At 38.5% G+C, this 20,054-nt stretch overlaps 3 protein-coding genes across 3 annotated transcripts; 1 reads left to right on the forward strand and 2 right to left on the reverse strand.

Annotated features, from left to right (window-relative positions):
* The first annotated feature begins 5,056 nt into the window (after window positions 1–5,056).
* Window positions 5,057–8,261, forward strand: LOC126800560 (uncharacterized). The gene is made up of 4 exons (XM_050527942.1): window positions 5,057–5,925; window positions 6,332–6,851; window positions 6,938–7,019; window positions 7,976–8,261. The coding sequence occupies exons 1-4, from the start codon at window positions 5,223–5,225 to the stop codon at window positions 8,201–8,203; spliced, it is 1,533 nt and encodes a 510-aa protein (XP_050383899.1). The 5' UTR covers window positions 5,057–5,222; the 3' UTR covers window positions 8,204–8,261.
* A 1,369-nt stretch (window positions 8,262–9,630) lies between these two features.
* LOC126800520 (alanine aminotransferase 2) lies at window positions 9,631–14,621 on the reverse strand. Its single transcript, XM_050527892.1, has 15 exons — window positions 14,281–14,621; window positions 13,376–13,426; window positions 13,234–13,284; window positions 13,080–13,145; window positions 12,936–12,997; window positions 12,390–12,468; window positions 12,145–12,249; window positions 11,913–12,023; window positions 11,524–11,661; window positions 11,329–11,403; window positions 11,104–11,224; window positions 10,854–11,008; window positions 10,374–10,448; window positions 10,057–10,260; window positions 9,631–9,962 (listed from the first exon to the last, which is right to left on the reverse strand). Exons 1-15 carry the CDS (start codon window positions 14,494–14,496, stop codon window positions 9,846–9,848), a joined length of 1,626 nt encoding a protein of 541 aa, XP_050383849.1. The 5' UTR covers window positions 14,497–14,621; the 3' UTR covers window positions 9,631–9,845.
* Window positions 14,622–15,761: 1,140 nt separating this feature from the next.
* Window positions 15,762–18,890, reverse strand: LOC126800517 (pectinesterase 3). Its single transcript, XM_050527887.1, has 2 exons — window positions 17,667–18,890; window positions 15,762–16,684 (listed from the first exon to the last, which is right to left on the reverse strand). Exons 1-2 carry the CDS (start codon window positions 18,736–18,738, stop codon window positions 16,002–16,004), a joined length of 1,755 nt encoding a protein of 584 aa, XP_050383844.1. The 5' UTR covers window positions 18,739–18,890; the 3' UTR covers window positions 15,762–16,001.
* Window positions 18,891–20,054: the final 1,164 nt, after the last annotated feature.

Genomic DNA, 20,054 nt, shown 5'->3' on the forward strand with positions numbered 1-20,054 from the left:
GCTGGTGAAACCCAAATCGGATTGTTTAGTTGATGCTGCCTTCCTTCCCCATCATTGGTTGGTGGGTCTTTTCATAACTTCATCTTAAGTTCATAACCCTTGAAAATGGAATTTACTAGGATTTAATAAAAAATAGGAATAATAACTCGACTATAACTTCAAATCTCTCACTTGATAAAAAAAAACTGTATCACTAGACTACTTGGCAAAATTCATTAGGATTTTAACCTCTTTTAAAAATATGTTCGCGTTAAATATATTTGTATTTTATTTTTCATGGAGGTGATTGATTTCCTAACCGGGAGAGATTGTGAGAACATGCTCTTTCTTTTCTCTTGCTAGGATATATTGAGATTTAACTCTCAAAGTCGGTGGATTTTAAGTATGAGTATGGGGTTTTGAAATACGTATATGGTTGAGTGCAGTTACTATGATTGTTTTGAAATTCAATATGCTTTTAATCGTCTATTACAATGACCATTTCTTCAGTAATAATAGCAAACTAAAAGAACATTGAATTAAGTAAAAAAGAAATGTATTTTCATTTTAGCACGTCTAGGGAATTCGAACGACATGCTAATCTTGATTTCAATTGTATAACTCTAGGATTGGCTAAGCATCAGCTGCTAAGACTTGCTCTACCAATAATGTTTAAGAACAAATTATCCATCAATTTTATAGACTTTTTTTTTCTCTAGTTGAGTGAGACTATTAACCTTATCCAACCAGACCTAGCGCCATCACCTTCTCCATTTGCATCACTGTAAGCTTGCTCCTCAAATACTAAAAGAGTTTACCTAGAATTCGAATAATATCATATCTTTCCATTAGTTGACAGAATATTATGTGACTATTCAAGAAAGAAATATTTTTTCTCGCTTTAAGTGAAGGGGCATGTGTTTTGAGGTTCCATCATCTGGCATTTCTATTCGGAGTGGCATTACCATCACCCTCCATCTTACCTAACATATTTCTTATAAACTGTTTAGGGATAATATTTTCTAATTAGTATATGAACAATTTGCTTTACGTACGTTATTATTATTATTATATATATATATATATATACACATATGTAATGAAATCACAGTAGTAAGTTTAAGACAAGGTCAATACGGTATAAACTAATTCAAATTCAAATTAACATGATCAAGCGTACGTGATCATGCCTGTTATACAAAATAATGAAATATGATCGATGCTAATATGGATTATATGTATGACTCATCTTTGATGTTGAAGCCATATATCGGTCAATCTTCTGCTGGTCGATCACCATTTTGATCACGCATAGTGAGCGGCGGAGTGGTGCGTGAACAATGTAGCTATATATGAACATTGTTAATTAATGACAAGGTTAGTAGCTAACATCGAGTGGTTTTGAAAAGGGTTTATTTTGAATTAATTAGGGTAGTAGTCGCATTTGAAGCTTTGTACTGAAGCTTTAAGGATTTGTGCATATGGTAATATCTGGGAGTGTGCACGGTGTGGTGCGGTGCGGTTTTGAGGCAAAACTCAATCCAACCCACTTTAAACGGTTTTGTCATTTTACAAACTATATCCAATATTCGGTTTTGGTTAAACCGTTTATTCGAGTGAACCACATTTCCGATGTGGTTTCGGTACAATTCCGGATAAACTATTTTCTCCAACATATCAAATTGAAATAAATAAATCATCACCAAATTTCTGAATAATATTACAAAATAGTGAAAATATAAAGTACAAACTAAATTTTAAAGACACAAGTCTCTGATAATATTACAAACTAAATAGAAAAACAAAGCAAAATGAAAACACTAGAGGCTTGCGGCTAAGAAGAAATAAGTCTGTGAGTGTTTGGACTGTAAATAACTAAATACCATATATGCCATGTTAGGGTTCAATAAATAAAAATAAATAATTATTTAATATTTATTAATAAAAACCTATGCGGTGCGGTTTGTATCTGGTTTGAAAAACCTCTAAATCTAATCCAGTCGGTTTACAAGCGGGTTGATTATCACATGATTCTAAACCAATCCGCTTAAACTGTGTGGTCCGCTATTCGGTTTGAACCGGTGAGATACGATGCGTGGAAATGGAAATGCACCCCCCCCTAGTAATATCACTAATATGGCATGGTGATGATTCGTTTTCTTCCTTTGAGTGCGTTTTGTACATGATAACTAGTTGCAGTATCATGCATGGCATCTAGATTTAAGTTAAGGTCAACATTTATATTTTAATTAGTTGATGCATCATACTTAGATAGCTTGTTAAGGGAAAAAGCCATGGCTTCTGGAAGGTGGAGAGGATATGCTGAGTTACCAAACAGATTGCAACCGCTTGGCTTATAGTCACTGATGTGAAAAGTCTTACCAAACACAGCCATACTCTTGTTTATGGGATCAGCAGAGTCGGATACTGTATACGTGAGGCAACGGTGGCAACCTTTGCCTTAACTAGACGTTGGATATTCATGTGGTTCAGTGCTTGATTATATACTCATTGCAAGTTCAGCGAATTGAACCACGGTAGTTGTGTACGATGGTACATCAAGGCAGGGCGCCGCCGGAGGCCGCGCGCGGAGGGATCCCATAAACTGGTGTACGATGTCAACGGTGGTGGCTGGAGAGTTTGCTTCCTTTAGATATCAGACCGGGAAGTCTCCCTCTGTGTTTGGAAAATCCAAGAGGGTTTTTGCATCCTCAATTAGAGATTGAGTGGTTTTTCTACATAGTTTTGCACTGGCTTAATTATGTGGAACAAGTCTCGGTTATTCTATGGGCATGTTGCTACTTCCGACTAATACAAGGTCTGACGCCTTTTTCATAAAAGAAAAAAGAAAGGGTTCAAGTTATTAACTTCTTCTTTTTTTGCGTAAGGGTCTAGGTAATAGCTTTGCTTGTCATGCAAGTTTCTATTTGTATCTTCTTTAAAATGTAATGAAATAAATTGCAATGGAAAAATACTAGGATTTTAGCATTGCCAACCATTTTCATGCACGATTATGAACAATAATCATGTCACCGTTCTAAATTATCGACATGACATTGTATATGTTTGTATAACTTTCAAACAAGCATGTCACACTATGAATTGTATATCAAACAAGATCAAATCCCACGAAAGTCGTGAACACGAAACATTGATTTATTGCCTTTTAAACAACATTTGGTTCTTGGGTCATGAATTCGAAGGCCTTTTAATTTTGTTAATATGCCCATATTATAGTCACTAATTGGGGTTTGTTGAATGGCCATTTTAAGTTCCATTGAGCATTAAAATTCATTTGCCAAAAAAATGCTCGACATCACTTTCATACTCTAGGCCAGTGTTGTCATCAGAATAGAACCACTGGATGCTAACATTTCCTCAAAATGGAAATTTCTACCAGAAAAGAAACTTGAAATTTGAATATCAATGGCGGATGCTAGCTCTCACATAGCCATGCGTATCAAGCCACCTTCAAGGTCTCAACTACAAAATGAACATCTCGCCAATACGTTGCAAATTTATATTAAGAATTATATTTAGTTTCCAATATGGTAGAAGGCGAAGGGTATGCTCTCGGCTCCCCCACACTAAACATGCAATTCATATTTTCAAAAAAATAGGCAATTCATAACATAGCTTAAAGATTACAAAATCCTACCCACGTACATACCACGCTCTACGAACACCAATTTTTTTGGGAAGTACAGTATAGTAATGTCACACCAACCATACAAGAATTTTCAGTAATCACCTTATCTGAATATCATGGCCGGCCCTGAGGGAGGGCAAGAAGTGCTCATGCACTGGGCCCAGTAACACCTCTAGGCTTCAGATTTGTAGTGACATCCAATGGAGCTGTCCGAAGAAACTAAACCCATATTTAGAAAGTGGGAAGGTGAAGCCAGTGATAGACCCTAAAGGGCCCTTCCCTTTCTCCAAGCTGGTCGAGGCCTTCTCTCATCTTGAAACTGACCGAACCACTGGAAAGTAGTCATAGATTCAATTCAATAAGCAGACAAAAGAAAGCAGTGAGGCAATTTTGCAATGTATTACTTAGTGTGTGTATAAAATGAGTGAAGAAACACTATTGTATCTGTAGATTGGTTTAAATGCTAAACTCACATTTATAGGCCTATAAAGCCAGTTTTGTCGATTAATCTCCTCTTCTTTTCTTTGGCTTTCACAATTGCATTGTTTTTAGCAAAACCTCACTTTTTTCATGCTTCCGCCGTCTTATTTTCTCTTAAATTGTTAATCTTCTTCTTTCATTATGAAGAAGACTAATAGCAAGAATCAAAGAGTTCGGTTGCCGATTGATGTTCTCCTAAATCAAAATTTCTTTCTATGCTACCTCTATAAATAGATAGACTTAATAGTGATCCTTCACAATTATTCTAATATTCTGAATTTGACGGCTTCGGTGATCAGAACTTTATATAATCTCCTATTTTTTTTTCTAATTTTGCCAATGAAAGTTTTTTTTTAATAAAAAAAATTATACAATGATCCTTTTTTTTACCTGCACGGGGCCTCAAATCTCTCAGAGCCGGCCTGGATCTGATTCATACTCCTATATATTGCACTACAGATCCTTTACCGTTTTGATGGGTTTGGCCTATTACACTTGTGAGTTGTTATCAGTTATCACCTCTCAGATTACAAGTCCCAACCAGTTCTTACAGGCCAAGACGGACAAATACATAGCGCCAAATGAAACTAGACAGTGATGAGACACCATTTGATCTTGTAAACCTAAAGCTGTAAAAACAATGGTGGATCAAAAGAACCAACAGAAGCTTCCCAAAAAACAAAACCAAAATAAAAACAATTACTTGGGTCTTCCGGACAGTTTTTATCTCTGCCTCACGCTCGGGAGTCATGAGTGTCTTTTGTCCACTACTCCCGAAGATCCCCCTCCTCTTCCTTTTACCGGTCCTCGTCTGCTTCTACTGTACAAGTATGACCATGTCACTACAGTAGTTTAGTGTGTAGTCTTGGTTTTTGAAGGCTGAGCTAGAGCTGGCTAGCCCCATGTGACTCATTTCCTGCAATAGTGGTGTTGGTATTAAACTTTCAACTTGCAAACATAAGCAGTCAATGCTTCTTTTCTCTGTTCTCAGCCACTTCTCTCTGCAATCTTTGCATAATTTTATACCCAAATGGTGAAGATACACAATTGCACTTACCCACTAGAGAGTTAAGAGAAGAACACTTGATTTTCTAAATCAAAATATTTGCTTTCAATGGATCTCACAAGCCCCAGATGTTTCCAAGCTCCAACCTTTATCTCATCTAGTGTGGTAAAAACTCCACATTTGGCTTTGGTTTTGTTTCTTTGTCTTTGTTTTTATTTACCCAATTGGGTGTTAGTTACTGTGCTTCTGAGTTCTGGGTTTTGGCGTGTGATACAGGAACCACCATTGGAGAGTAGCACAAGTTTCTATGGGAAAAGCAAGACCAACCCATTTGCAGAGAACTTCCCTGACCCGCTATGCAAGCTTAATCTTAAAGAGACAGCTGAGTTTGTCAAGTCATTCCCACTGCCACCACCAAGCATTGGCTGCCCAGAAAGCAATAGAAGCAACTTTCTTGACTCCTCAGCTCAGAGAAGAGAGGGAGTGACCTCTGTTGTCACACACAAGAAAGTTCTAGAAGCTCCTCCCACTCCAGGAAGGCCTGTGTTCAGTTTCAGTGTTGGGAATCTTTCCAGAAAGAACTTCCCTTCAAAGTGGGATGATGCTGAGAAATGGCTCATAAGTAGTTCTTGCCATGACTCCCCTGCTCACAACACCACAAAGGTTAGCAATGCCAAGCAATGTGACAACTTTAAGCAGCAACAAATGGAGGTGGCCAAAGCAGTCTCAAGCTTTCAGAGGTCTTCTTCTTTGAACAATCACAACAGTTCTCTCAAGGGTGGCTTAGGCTCAATGGATGTGCTCCCTAAAGGTAATGATATTTACTTCTTCAACTTTAGTAATGGAACCTTCACCTATTGGATTCTTTTCCAGTAAATTGGTCCTTTTGGTGCCATTATCATCTTTCTCTCTCATTTCAGATCATCTTTCTCTCCTTTTGTTTTTCGGTCTTGTAAAAGGCTAATGATGGATGGTTTCAACTTTTGCTCTAGTTTGTTATTATGGTCCCTGTTGTTTTGGCTAGATTCTTTCAAACTCTATAATCCATGTAATTATTGTTTTTAAGCTTTGAGATGAAATATGTATTGTTAGTAGACATTGAACTCGCATCAATTCAATTAGACTCCAAATTTTTTCGAATTGAAGCAAGATGTTCAATGAACTGGGATTTTTTCTGTCAACAACAGTAATTTCAAATTTGAGTTTTGTTTATGCAGATAAGTTTGTAGATGACATAGAACCAATTATGCCAAATTTAAAGTACATGGAGCCAACTAGAGAAGGGTTTCTTTTCCAAAACTCAGCCTGCGAAGCCATGAAAGATGCAGGCACAGACCAGTGTCATCAGATAGAACATAAGGATGTTGGTACAGAGATGACACCTCTTGGAAGTTCAACAACTTCGAGGTGTCACACACCATTCAAGTACCCATCACCGGCGCGCCATAACACCCCTGAAAATAGGTCAGGGCCTTTGGCCTTGGGGCATACTAGCAGCACCATTAGCACTATTGACATTACTCAGTTGCAAGAATGCCATTTAGCTAAGCTTCAACTTGGGACACAATATGATTCAGTTGCGTCGACTTGGAACTCAAGGGAAGATGAAGAAATGGAAATATCAAAGAGCTTGAGGCATTTTGACAATGTATATGCAGGCAATGGATACCGGGAAGGTATGTCTGAACCAAGAGCTGCTGCTTGGGAAGAGGAAGAAAATAATAAATGCTGCCTTAGGTAATTAAATCACTACATTAGATCATCATATTGTTCCAACTAAGGATGTTACTTCTAAACTTCTAATTGTGTTTTGGACTGTACAGGTATCAGAGAGAAGAAGCAAAAATTCAAGCCTGGGTCAACCTCCAAAGTGCAAAAGCAGAAGCTCAATCAAGAAAGCTTGAGGTACTTCTGTTCTCCTGTAATTTTTCCCTTGGTGGGTTCTTAGTCGATCATATTTGGGTTCTTAAACCAATTGTTGGTCTTTAGCTAAATGATAAACATAAGACATAAGAACCAGAACTAGTGACTTGGCTTCCTCTGTTGTTATTTATGTCTTGCTATTAGCACACTGAAATTAGTATTATTTTAGCTGCCGTAATCACCTTATGATTGAGAGTTATTCCCTTGAAATAGATTACGACTAATGTGTCTGGTTTTTTCGATACAATAATGTGTGTGTGGTTTCAAACTTCCAATTACCACTGCATTGATTTTTATACCTTAACAAACTCCTTACTTTAGAGTATTCTTCCAGCCGTTTACACTCCATCTTTTACTTTATCTTGTAATGCCTACACTTATTTTAGAAGATTTGCTCTCCTAAAGGACTACAATATTTAGAGCATGATTTCAAGTGCTGAATTGTCAAACAAACTGCGGTGCAACTCTGCCAACTAAGCTTACAAGTACCCTTTGAACTCTATTATATTCCTTCCCTAGTTCTAATGCTTCACAGGGCTTCTTGTTGGCTTCCTCAATCTCGAGCCACCCGTCACTCTTGGACACCATTTTCCTTTTATTTTCTTCACTAGATCACATCTCAGTCGAAGTGCATTGCTTAATTTAATATCCTTCTATGCATGCTTGTCTCTTAAAAGAACAAAAGAAGAATGCTAGTCTTCATCCTCACATTTTAATATACTGGCAAGTTTGCAACCCATGTGAAACCAGTATTTAGAAATCCATGGGGAAATGAAATTTGAGTATTCAAATGAATTAGGATAATACTTAGTGGTTGGAAGCTTGGTTTTTTGTTCTATCAGAATATTTTAATTTGCATTTGTAACCACCAAACTGGGTGGCAAAGATGCATGCTTACTTCTGGCCATTTGGTTATTGATACACCTTTTGGTTTTTAGGTGAAGATACAGAAGATGAGATCAAACCTGGAGGAGAAGTTGATGAAGAAAATGGCTGTTGTGCACAGAAAAGCTGAGGAACTGAGAGCAGAAGCCAGGCAACAACACACTGATCAAATTCACAAGGCCACCAACCAAGCACAGAAGATGATTAGTCGGCACAACCCTCATTTTTCTGGCCACATTTCCTGCGGTTGCTTCCCTTGCAGTAACCACAACCGATCATGAAAAAGTCAAAATGCATTCCTTGCTCTGTACTTGTAGTGTCACAGTGAAAATCAGAACTTCAATAGTTTGATTAGTTTCGAATGTGTCTTGTAAGCCCAAAAGAAAAATGCAGTAAAAGGATCATAACACAAGTTCACTCTGATAAAGTAAGGAAAATGAAATTCACTCACTCTTTTCCTCTTTCTAATTCCCAAATTCATACAAAGGACAATTTACTGAAATGTGGTATATGGAGCTTGAATTGCCCATGGCAAAATGAGAACTTGAGAGTTGGTACATTGCAGGTCCAAATTAACTTGATTTCAGATTTTAAAAACGGAAAGATTATGAATGGGAGTAGAATCTCAGGGGGTTGCTCTATGATGCTTCGGAGCATGCTATCATTGGATTCATTGCTATGTACGTGAACTCTTATGAATGACAATTGCATAGCATGCTCGAGATCACCATAAATTCCAAACGAGTATCATCTCATATCCAAGTACTAAAATCATTCTTTCACATCACACAACCGAATAAAACTCGTAAGTAACTCGTGTTTGACACCATACATTTCCTGTTTACGTGACAAATTGGTAGTTAATTGTCGATCTAAAATCTCTTTTCATGCAGTTTTTCTTGAACATTCAAGTATTATCCCAAGTATTCAACCCAGAATCTTGTGTTGTTTAGAAAATACATCGCACTTTGAATTTTTTTTTTTTGTCTTGGATGCTTGAAATAATTCAGCTGGTAACCAGGAACGCTGTACATCACATGGGCAAATGTTTGGCTTTACCAAACATCTGAAAGTCTGAAAAGGCCAAGCTGTGAAAGTGAAAGTAGATTGGTCCTGAGCTTTCGCTTTTGTTGGCTCTATTATCATTTCACTGTTGCCCGCATAAAAAAAACTAATCTTTTCTTCCTCATCTTGTTGGTAGCAGGGACCGATCTATCCATGCAGGAGTCTGCATTCTGGAGTCATAACACTTTGACATGTGGCCATGCCCTAAACCCTAAACCATGGAAGTTAGCATTATGGAGCAGACTCAATTACTTCACTACCTAGAAACAAGAACTGTAGGATCTAACTCATCTAAGTATAAAGGAAGGAGAAAGTTTCAGCTAGAAAGATCTCCATGATTTTCTAACTTGTACAGTGTCCTGTAGATTCGCTTAAAGCTTTCTATATAATGCAATTATTTCTGAGAGGGATCTTTCTGGTACCACATGGAATCTACAATGCAGTATGTTGTAAGTTAAATCCAATGAGCAAACCCCTTCAACCTTCCATAGTTGATAGAGACATGCACCAACTTGTTCCTGGGTCCTTAAACCAGCAGTTCTTAATATCAGGGTTATACTGCAGTTGATCAGTCTACATTGAATTGGACTTCTCTCAAGAGAAGAAAGAGAGAGAGCAACCACCTGGATTTGCATATAGTAAGTAAATGCAAAAAACCTTGTGTGATTTCAAAACTGTAATATTTTAAATGGGACTGCATCAACACATACACTGTTTGCCCAACTTGGTTCTCCATAGAAACAATAGAAGACTAGGAATTCGAAATCTGTCACATAAGGGTCATCTATCCATCTCTATTGAATGACTACTGCACTCAATATTATTCTGAACCACCTGAAGAAAGATTAACTGGTAAATCTAGTCACGGAACTCGTCCATAAATTTTTTGTGGAACTCTGTTAGACGGTCTACGACAGCTGGAATTTTATCCTCTTGAGGCAGGATTGTGCATCTAAAATGCCAGGTGCCAGGAACCTGATTGCATTGGAGAAAACATTCAGTCTAGAGATCAAAATAATTAAAAGAGCAAATCAGAGGACTAGAATAGAGGACTTGTCTAACAACTAACCTGTCCGAAACCAGAACCAGGAACAACTACAATTCCAGTGGCATTCAGTAGGCGTTTGCAATAGAAAGCATCTGGAGCTGCCTTTTCACCCTCTGCTGCTTTGATTGCCTTTTGAGGAAGATCTATGCGAGGAAATAGATACATTGCCCCCTCGGCTCTGTTGCATGTTACGCCCTCCAGGCTGTTCAATGCATCCTCTAATGTCTGCATTTCAAAAATAAACGAGTTAAAACAAGGAAAATAATGGATCGTCTCTACTCTTGCTAAACAGAACAATGTATTCGGTCATAATATTGTCTTCACTCCATCGTACTAACCTTTGCACGCCTTTTTAGGGATGACAGAATTCCATCTTTCTCTGAAAAATACAATTCATAGGATTCATCTCCAACCTGCATTCAACAAATAAACTTCATCTGTTAAAATATGGTCCGGCACAGATGGTAACAAATCAAACGGCATCAGAATTTCTTAGATGCCCATGCCCTGTGTAACAAAATAACTGCAAAGTCGAATAAAATTGTCCTCCAATAGTCCAATGCCCTTGGTATATTCTAATGTAAGCATTTGAGAACTTAATATTGCTCAATTTACCAAAACCTTATCATTATCAGCAGCACTCACTTTAGGGAGGAAGAACCATTTCATATATTTAGAAATTTCGACATTTGAACTTGCTGTAATATTGACAGCTAGAGAATTCTAATTTTAAGATCACTTGATTGTTAATTCTGAATTAAAAATATATTTGTAGCAAACTAGTGATATAAAACATTTACTTCATGAGAGAAGATTACCTTTGGCGGACTCATGACAAGGCTTGCTAGGATTTGACCACTGATATTAGAACAAAGATTGACAGATGCCATTTTGTATATTTGTTCCCGCACTTCAGGACTGAATCCAGTGATTTCCATGTATCCACCTCTTTTTCCACACTCACCATAGTACCCTACAGCCAGAAGAAACAAATTTAAGTTACTGATTCCGATGGCAAATCTTCTTGCATCATGACCAAGTGACCAACCATTCTTTCCACCAAATTACCTTTAGAGACTGACTGAAAAGATACCAGTGAAATATCCTTATCACCGTATCCCATAGAGTTGGCTACTTTCTTGAATGAATGGAACTCCTTATCAGGAACATATATGTTCTCTTGATACACCTGCATGAAATACATGAATAAGAACACAACGTAACTAATTCATATCCACAATTCCACAAACATACAAAAATAGTCCAAAAATGTCGTAAAGTAATTGATCATACCTCATCTGCCAGTAAAACAAGACCTTCTTGCTTACAGAATTCCACAATCTGCTTCTGGTTTTCCTCAGCCAGAACCTGCAGACAAGACGGCATATAATTTCAATCATTGACATGTCTACATTTAGCAGGGTTTTCATCCCTCCACGTTAGCTATTTGTTGACAAGTCAGCAAGTTTAAGGCAACTCAAACCTCACCTGACCAGTTGGGTTTCCTGGGTTTATAACCACCAAGGCCCTCACACAGACACCCTTAGACTTTGCATCCTCTAATTGCTTCTTCAAATCGGAAACTTCTAGACCCCACCCTGATGCCTCATCAAGATAGTAAGGAACCTGCATAAATCAAATAACAGATTTGAGTGTTCTTACGATCTATACCACTTATATAAATATATATATATATATATATATATATATATATATATATATTTGAGACTAGCACACAAGTTAGATTTTTGTATTTTGTATTTTTTTTTCGTTCACTGATTCTGCATTTAATAACTAGTTCAGGACATCCAGTTAAGCTTCCTGCTGCTAAAATATGAATGATATCTATGAAGATGGGCGGATGAATCCAGACATACCAGTGTGCCACCATGGAGAGCAATTGAAGCGGAGTACAGAGGGTATTGAGGAATGGGACAAAGAATCCCATCATTTTCTGATCTTATCAGCAATCTCATCATCATATGGACCTGATAAAAATAGAAATGATAATGATTTGTCACGGATTCTGTAGTGTGAAATGGCTCTCCTGACATAAATTGTATAGCATGTTAGGAACGTGTGAAATATAGTATGGTAGTCAAGAAATACCGCGGGGCTTGCACCATCTGTTAAGAAAAGATCATTTGGATCAGCAGGATATCCATCACGAGCTTCAATTCCAGCAGCAATTGTGTCACGTAATCCCTTGATACCCTGATTTGAAAATTAGATGAAGAGGGGTTATCAGCATTGACATACCAAGCATAAATACCACTTATGAATTTTGCCAAGGGTTTTCAAATTTCTGTGATGTGGAACAGGGTATTCAAACTGTAGCACTCGTAAATTATTACCTGACTGTGACTGTAAGCACCAGTTGCTCTTCCAGGAATTTGATCAAGAATCTCCCATGCCCGCTCAATTGAATCGGCACTGCATGTAACACAGGTATCAAATAAGGATAAGTCTAACAACATAGCGAGTCCTTTGTTTCCCCTAATAGTTATGCATTGGCCTATTGGTCTTATAGCTTGATAGTGCAAATGATCTGATGACATAATTGTTATACCCTTGTTAGAAACTTAGAAATAGATAGTGACATTTCAGTTTCTTATGAGTACCAGCAACCGACTTTTACAAAATATTCCGTTGATAAAACAGAACAGTATTCATTTCATAAAACTCAACACTTCGACTTAGATTCAGATATTAACATAGCATTATCACCCAAATATCAGTGCGTACTCATATCATAGAACTTCACATAAATAACTCGACTTAGATTCAGATATTTACATAGCATATAATCATCCAAATTACATACTCATGTCATAAAACTTAACAAAATCTATTCGACTTAGATTAGATTCAGATATACACAGCACATAATCTTCCCATACCTGAACAAGCCTTGTGTTTCACTCTTGTCCAAGATGGTTGGATGGTCACACAATGCAAGAACCTGAAAAAGAAGACAATTATAAAGGATCCATTCAAGTTGTTATATTGATATTGAAAGCTGGAGTGCAGTCCACCAAACCAACCTCTCGGAAATAAGTGATTGGCTGCTGACCAAGAGACTGAGGATTTCCAATATTGCAGTAGAGTATCTGTGGAACACAATTAAATGTCAGTGACATTGCCTTTAATATATGAGGGGTCAATATAAGCAACTCATCAAAGAAAAAAATTACACACCTCATCAAAAGGAAGAGAGCCTGGATTAGCCTTCAAAGCCTCTTGAAGTTTCTGTGGCACGAGGAAATTATGAAAGGGATTAGGGACTAATCTTAAAGAAGAGAGAACTTAGTAGTCATAGACTATTTAATCAGTCATATACCCCTGCAAGAATGACAATTTCACCTCGGACAGCATATTCACACTCCACAACCTGAAAAAAAAAACAACAAAAAAACAAAGAGAAAACATATGATTTACTTAGTATACAAATCAAACAGTAATGTTGACAGAGTTAAAGCAAAAAACAAAGCATTGCCGACCAACCTCAATAAAAGAACACAAGTACCTAATCAGAATAATCCGAATACAAGTTGAAGTTTTCAAAGAGTTAAAACACATCAGAGCTTTCACTTGAAACACAATAATTTAGGTCCAAGGTTATTCAGTCAATGATGTCATTACCTACATATAACTACTTCTGCGTCCAACTTAAAATATGCAGAAAACTAAATCACACCGATTGCATCTGCTAACGTTATATTGTTAACTTTGGGAAAGAAAGCTAAAGCAATCTGAAAGCTACCATTCAGCTTAATATATTCCAACACAAATCTGATCATAAACCTCTGAATATAGAACAACATATAATTTAAACCCATCCCAGATGCTCAAACATCTGATCACATACTTGCTGACCATGTATACAGAATTACAGACACAACTGATCACATATTTTTTTTTACCATATATCAGATGCTCAAACATCTGATCACAGTGATTCAAGTACCCAAAATTTAAATCTTTTTAACAGAAAAACAAAACCCCAGAAGATTAAAGAAGCTCTAAAACAGTAAAACCTTAGAACCTCATCCTGACTACAGTGAACCAATCAACCAGAGCATGATCAAGTACCCAGCAAGTCAAAGATTCAAACTTTAACACAATAACCAATCCCATACAACAAAACCAACTTCAAATGAATCAATCACAACCACCCAACAGATATCTCACCAAAAAGATACAAACTTTGACATAAAAACCAAAAACCCAGAAGAGAAAAGCAACCTTAGGATTGATATTCCCAAGAGTAAGAGTGGCCGGAGAAGGCGATTTGTCAGCCATGGAAGACGGGACGTCAACAACAGAGGTGGAGGAAGACAAGAAGCGACTTAGAAGTGCAGGTGTTTGGTTGTGAAGGTGAGGAGTGCGAATCTGGTGCTGCTTGGTCTGTAAAGACTGAACGATAAGGCTTCTCAGTCTGCCGCTTACGAATCTCCGCATGCCTTTCGCTTTTATAGTGATGGAGCTGAAGAGGACTATGTATCAGATTTGATGCGGTTGTGACAGATAGTCAGATAGGCTTATGTGTCTGTGTGTTGTGTTTGGTTTTGCTGGGGGCACGTTCGACGAAACCAACAGGCCACGATTTTTCAACTCGTTTACCCTCTTCCCCACGCCTTTAAAGACACTGACGCGCCCACTGAGTACGACCACGTTATTTGTAACGGTAAATATTTCCATGAGTTTAATTTCCTTCCTTTTCAATAGTTTGCTCATAAAATTACTTTATGGGGTTGGTCTAATGAAAGCATCGACGGAAGATGGAAGAATACTTCTGAGATTTTTGGTTCGAACACTAGATTGTGAAAAGCACCGATGGGAGAGAGATCATACCTTGAATTGCTCTCCTATCGAGACTCACTTGGCCATCATTTAAAAAAAAAGTTGTTATTTTATTTTTTATATGTTATTGTTATGGATTATCGTGTTATCTCGGTCGGGACAAGTTAGGTCGCATTTTTATGTGTCATATCATTAATGATGTTTTTTCAGAGTTATTATGAAACATCAGTTTCGTTCACACGGTTAGCTGATTATGAATTCATGTTCAATTACTATTTGATATAAATATAAGAATGAGAAGAATTTTTTTAAAATTGAATTATTTTGTTTTCAACCCTTGAATTTACATCCAATAGTGATTGAGCATAAATTTTATGATCAGCTACTGACCGTTTGAACGAGATTATGAAACATTTGAATTGTCTTGCAATTGATACTAAAATCAGTTCGGTACTGCTATGACTTTAAAAAAGTTTACTACTGTGCTTGTGCTGTGACATTAAACTTACGTTACGAGAGTCTTACAACTCTCTTTTTTCACCCTACATTACTTTGTGAGCTAACGCATCAAATGCTTCATAGATGGTTCGGCAATGATTTGACTTTTTAGGTATTGTCTCTTCCAACTTATCCATTTTCACCCTACATATTGAATACAAAAAGAAAAAAGAAAAAGACTAAATTCAAATAAGAAAAAATAAGCCATATGATTTTTATTTTCTGTTTCAGATCAATGTCTACTGCCGATCTGGTTTATACCAGATCTGATGTAGGTTACATCAAAGGAGCATCTTATTGCCATTTTCACCAGGTTGTAACAAAGTTACAGCATGTTCATTTTCTGACACATTATTTCTTATTGCTTTTAAGCTCTATTTCTGCTCAACTTACATTATCCTGAATGCAGTAGGAAAGAGAACAAGAATCAGGAATTTGCTCAGTACTATTTTCAATTCATTCTTAATAGGAACTTCTGCATGTATTTTCAGTGTCATGGAAAGAATGTTACAGATAACCTTCCAAAACAGATCGGAAAGTGTAAAAGAGAACAGAGCATTCACACAGTATAGCATCATTCTGTTAATAAGAGTATATCTTTAAACTTTGAATCATTCTTTCTAAATAGTTTAAATTCTGAACAATAATTTTCTCAGATCACAACCTCACAGGGAGTTCTCGAAATTCACATTAGTTTGTGGCAACCATTCATTACCTTGGATGAAGGAATCAACTGTGAACCTGGTTGCATCTTCTTTTGTGAGAGAGGGTATGTAACCAGCCCATGTAACCCTTTTATCCACACTCGATCCTTGTCCACTATTTTGATACTCTGCGTAAAATATGCTGCTAGGTGGTTCAACATTAGAAACCCATTCTTTCCACCCCAATGGATCCAAGTTTATATCAATTGTGGACTGCATGACAACTGTTGTGGAAAACTCTTTCCAGGGTCTACCAAGATATGTTAGAGCTGTCATGTTGCTTTCAAGTGGCGAGATTGTGCACTTCTGGATTGAAATCCCAGTGTTTTGATTCTCGTCCTTCTTTCCCTGAGCAGTGATTGTGTTGAACTGGTTTGGCATTGGCTGTCTCGGCTTAATATTACAGTTCTGTAACACCACGGCTGCATTGCCAAAGATGAAGTCAATGGTGCCTGTGATGTCACAATCACGATAGAACTGTCGATTCGAGTGAGCATAGAGTGTGTCTTGGAAGGCGTCAAATGAGCATCTGTAGTACACAGATTGGTCAGAACCAGATCGGAATGCCACCGCTTGGTGCTTTTCCGCTCCAGCAGTGTTGATGAACCCCATATCTTTGGCAATAAACCCTTTTCCTGCAACAGCTGGTCAAGCAAAATATACTCATTGTAAGCATTCAGAACATTTCAGACACAGAGTTTCAACGGCACTTGAGTATAGTTACAACAGTTTTCTACTCCAATATTTCTTAATCTGTAATTCCAACAAGTATTCCTAATCAAAGACGTTTACTCAACTGGAGCATTTGTTGTCTATGATGACTATAGCGCAAGCCAACAAATCACACTATATACAGAACCTGAAACAGTGAAACTTGGTTTATGACTTCCACACCAACATGGCTGCCTATACAATTTCAGTGCAGACATGTACATGTTTATCACTATCACAGGAAAACGTCAGAAGAAAAAATCACATGGTTATGCAGGCCAAACTTGCATTTCTGGGTCAAGATTATATGCTAACTTGCATCAGTCGTATTATAAATGGACTAGAAGGGGCCACCACATGAACATCAAAGCAATATATAATCCACACAAGCCAGACAACCACATGGTGGGGGCATCAACCGTCCACACATCTCAGTATCTCTCACCCAGATATCCAATTCAGTTTTGTTAGTATTCAAACCAACTTTGATTTGTTCATACAGAAGAACAACAAGACCAACAACAGAAGAGGTAGTTGAATTTTTTTTAGGTGAAAGTAGCACATCAGGTGACGCCTATACCATGTGCCTGGTTCCCAATTTGACACTACCAATATCATAACAAACGCAGAAACGCAATTCTGTTTTACTATGAAACCATAGTTGACCCCAATCACCAATGACATCTCCTTCAGTTCTAAAGAAGTAAAGAGTAAAGACGAAGGCTTTTCCTCTGTTGGCCAGTAAAGATCACTACTTTGAAAACTTAGGAGACAGTTTTCACTAGCCATGTGATAGTGGCAGATTAGGAACAGACTAATCAAACTCAAACTGATCAAACACAAGCAATGGCAGACTAAACTGAGAAAGAAATTTAAGACTGAACTTTGAACAAGAGAATGAGTAAGAATGAGTACCAAAAGTAGCTGTTTTGAAAGTTGCAGTCCCATCCACAAAGTTCAAGCTGCCAGAAACAATGGTCTTGTCCTTGCCATCTCCATACATCATCACATTCCATTTGTTCTTGTCCATAATTACATTCTCCAAGTAAGTCCCTTGCTTCACATATATCACAAACCTGGTTAAGTTCTTCTTTGGCACAACATCCACAGCCTCCTGAATCGTCTTAAAATCCCCAGTCCCATCCTTCGCCACTGTCACATGCGCAGCCGTCACGTTCTGAGCTTGTAGCAGCCTCCTGTATCCGGGGCTCACCCAGCTCGGGAACTCGGGTCCGGACCCGAGCAGTCTCCGGTGACCTGGATCGTTCAATTTCGCCAATGTATATATAATCTTGGTTACAATAGCCAAGCCATTGCTGGAGTACTCAGTCGCGTTCTGCATAGCGTCCCTGAATTCCTGAACCAGAGTCGAATTGAGTTCTTCGAGAGAGTCGAGGCAAGTCTCTTGGTCAGTCATGGTGGCGCTAATCCACGTCCTCAGGTCATAGACGACCGACCGAGTGAGTCGCTTCCCGCCGGAGCTGACCTCCTCCATGGAGGTGAGCGAGTCGTTAAGCCTATCCACAGCGTCGACGAAGAGGCTCTCGCAGAGCTTCAAGGCCTCGCTGAGCTTGGTGTCGTTCCCGATCTTGCTCTTCAGCGTTGAAGGGAAGTCCCTGAGCTTCGAGACCTCGTCAATGGCGACATGCAGAGCGAGCCTGAAGAGGGCTTCTGGGTCGGTAGTGTTGGAGTTTTTGAGGGTAGAGATGCTCGAGAAGCACGAGTTGGGGTACTGGGTGGCTTGGCAGACGCCTTTTAGTGAAGCCGAGGGAGTCAACTCGGGGGCGGGTGGGGAGTTCTGTGACGGCGATGAGGAGCTGTTACGGTTGTGGATGACGGTGCCTGTGACGGCGCCGATGACGACAGCCACGAGGACAATGACGGAGACGATGACGATGATGTAGCGCTTACGGGTCTTGCGCCGGTAGGCTTGCTCTTCGAGCTCGTCGACTTTGCCATAGCCTTTGAAGGAGGTCATGGAGTCCATGTTTTCAACCAAGTGAAACAAAACTCTCTACCTCTCTTTGCTCTTGTGTTTCTTTTGGGTTCAGTAAGGGGGTTTAGTTTAGTTTGAACTTTGAAGAAAGCTTGAGATTTTTGGGGGGTGTTTTTGGGTGGCTTTATATAAAGGATGTGGTAGCAGTGATAGGGAGGGGGAGGGAGGCCCAGGAAGCCATCGCTTTCCTTCTGTGATGCTTCTGGATTAAGAATGCTAATTAAGTTGATTGATTCTACTGTCTTAGTTTGTGATTGTGATCCTGTGTTTCTTATGATAAACAATCTTAGTGTGCTGTAATTACTGTTGAGCATAATTAGTCCCAGCACGTTATGACTCAACTCTCCTTTTCCGCTCATCTAAACAAACATCCTACATTTCAGATCGTGCAAATATATACTAGATCCCCCCTTCATATTGATCTTCTCATCAGATTTAGATATAAACCCACCAGCTGTTCTACTGTCACATTTGAGTTACAGGAAGCATTTCTTGATTGGTTTACCATATTAACTACATTTGAAGCTTAATAAGATCTTGAAGCCTATAATCACGGTTCATCTCACAAGATCGCTATCATACTTTTATTAAGGATTGGTCATCTTCTAAGGGGGGGGGGGGGGGAGGGGGGGGGGGGGGGTTGAGATGGATCCAGCTGTGCAATACCACAATTATTTCCACAGATCCTAAGTTTGGAAACCATTAAATCCAAATATGGTAGTCGGAAGCTGTGTCCTGATTAGCAGAGAGGAAGGAGAGAGTGAGGTACTCGGACACGGTAAGTAAATCCACAGAAAGAATAATGAAACAAACAGAAAACAGAAGAGGGTCGACATCAAACTCCCACACACACACACACATTTATATGTCAACTCCCCACCACCCTAGACGATCTTGCAGACCAAGCATATAATTGAAGACCAGGTTGTTCTGCTCAGGTCCAAAGACTCATAGATCAAGTCGAACCCTTATTTTCAATTTCCATTTTCTCCTATTCCCACGTAGGACAACCATGCTTGTATATAGAAAGAATTAAGAAAAGGGTTAAGTGGGGGGGGGGGGGGGGGGGGTTTCAGAGCAGGAAGTATGTGTATGTGTAGGACTATTTCAACGAGCTAGGTGATGTGGACTCTGCTGCGTTCTTTTGTTTAATAGGTATTGGGAAGCCGGTGTGCCACTAAATAAGGGTCTTCTCTATTTCTATTCATCGATGATGATCATTTTCCAGCTAATTGATGAACATGTCAAAATATTGGAGTGAGTATCCTTTGCTCGATATTACTAAGCACCAATGTGGACATATATTT

The sequence above is a fragment of the Argentina anserina genome, chromosome 6 (assembly GCF_933775445.1).
Source record: "Argentina anserina chromosome 6, drPotAnse1.1, whole genome shotgun sequence".
NCBI lineage: Eukaryota > Viridiplantae > Streptophyta > Magnoliopsida > Rosales > Rosaceae > Argentina > Argentina anserina.

What these genes read in the sequence shown, in the direction of transcription:
- LOC126800560 (XM_050527942.1), top strand. Translation starts at nt 5,223, where the DNA reads ATGGATCTCACAAGCCCCAGATGTTTCCAAGCTCCAACCTTTATCTCA. An exon ending in AATGGATGTGCTCCCTAAAG is followed by an intron (nt 5,926 to 6,331) that starts GTAATGATATTT and finishes TTGTTTATGCAG; the next exon opens with ATAAGTTTGTAGATGACATA. An exon ending in AATAATAAATGCTGCCTTAG is followed by an intron (nt 6,852 to 6,937) that starts GTAATTAAATCA and finishes TGGACTGTACAG; the next exon opens with GTATCAGAGAGAAGAAGCAA.
- LOC126800520 (XM_050527892.1), bottom strand. Translation starts at nt 14,496, where the DNA reads ATGCGGAGATTCGTAAGCGGCAGACTGAGAAGCCTTATCGTTCAGTCT. An exon ending in GTGCTTACAGTCACAGTCAG is followed by an intron (nt 12,250 to 12,389) that starts GTAATAATTTAC and finishes TTTTCAAATCAG; the next exon opens with GGTATCAAGGGATTACGTGA. An exon ending in TTTTCAGTCAGTCTCTAAAG is followed by an intron (nt 11,009 to 11,103) that starts GTAATTTGGTGG and finishes TTCTGGCTGTAG; the next exon opens with GGTACTATGGTGAGTGTGGA.
- LOC126800517 (XM_050527887.1), bottom strand. Translation starts at nt 18,738, where the DNA reads ATGGACTCCATGACCTCCTTCAAAGGCTATGGCAAAGTCGACGAGCTC. An exon ending in TTTCAAAACAGCTACTTTTG is followed by an intron (nt 16,685 to 17,666) that starts GTACTCATTCTT and finishes TTGCTTGACCAG; the next exon opens with CTGTTGCAGGAAAAGGGTTT.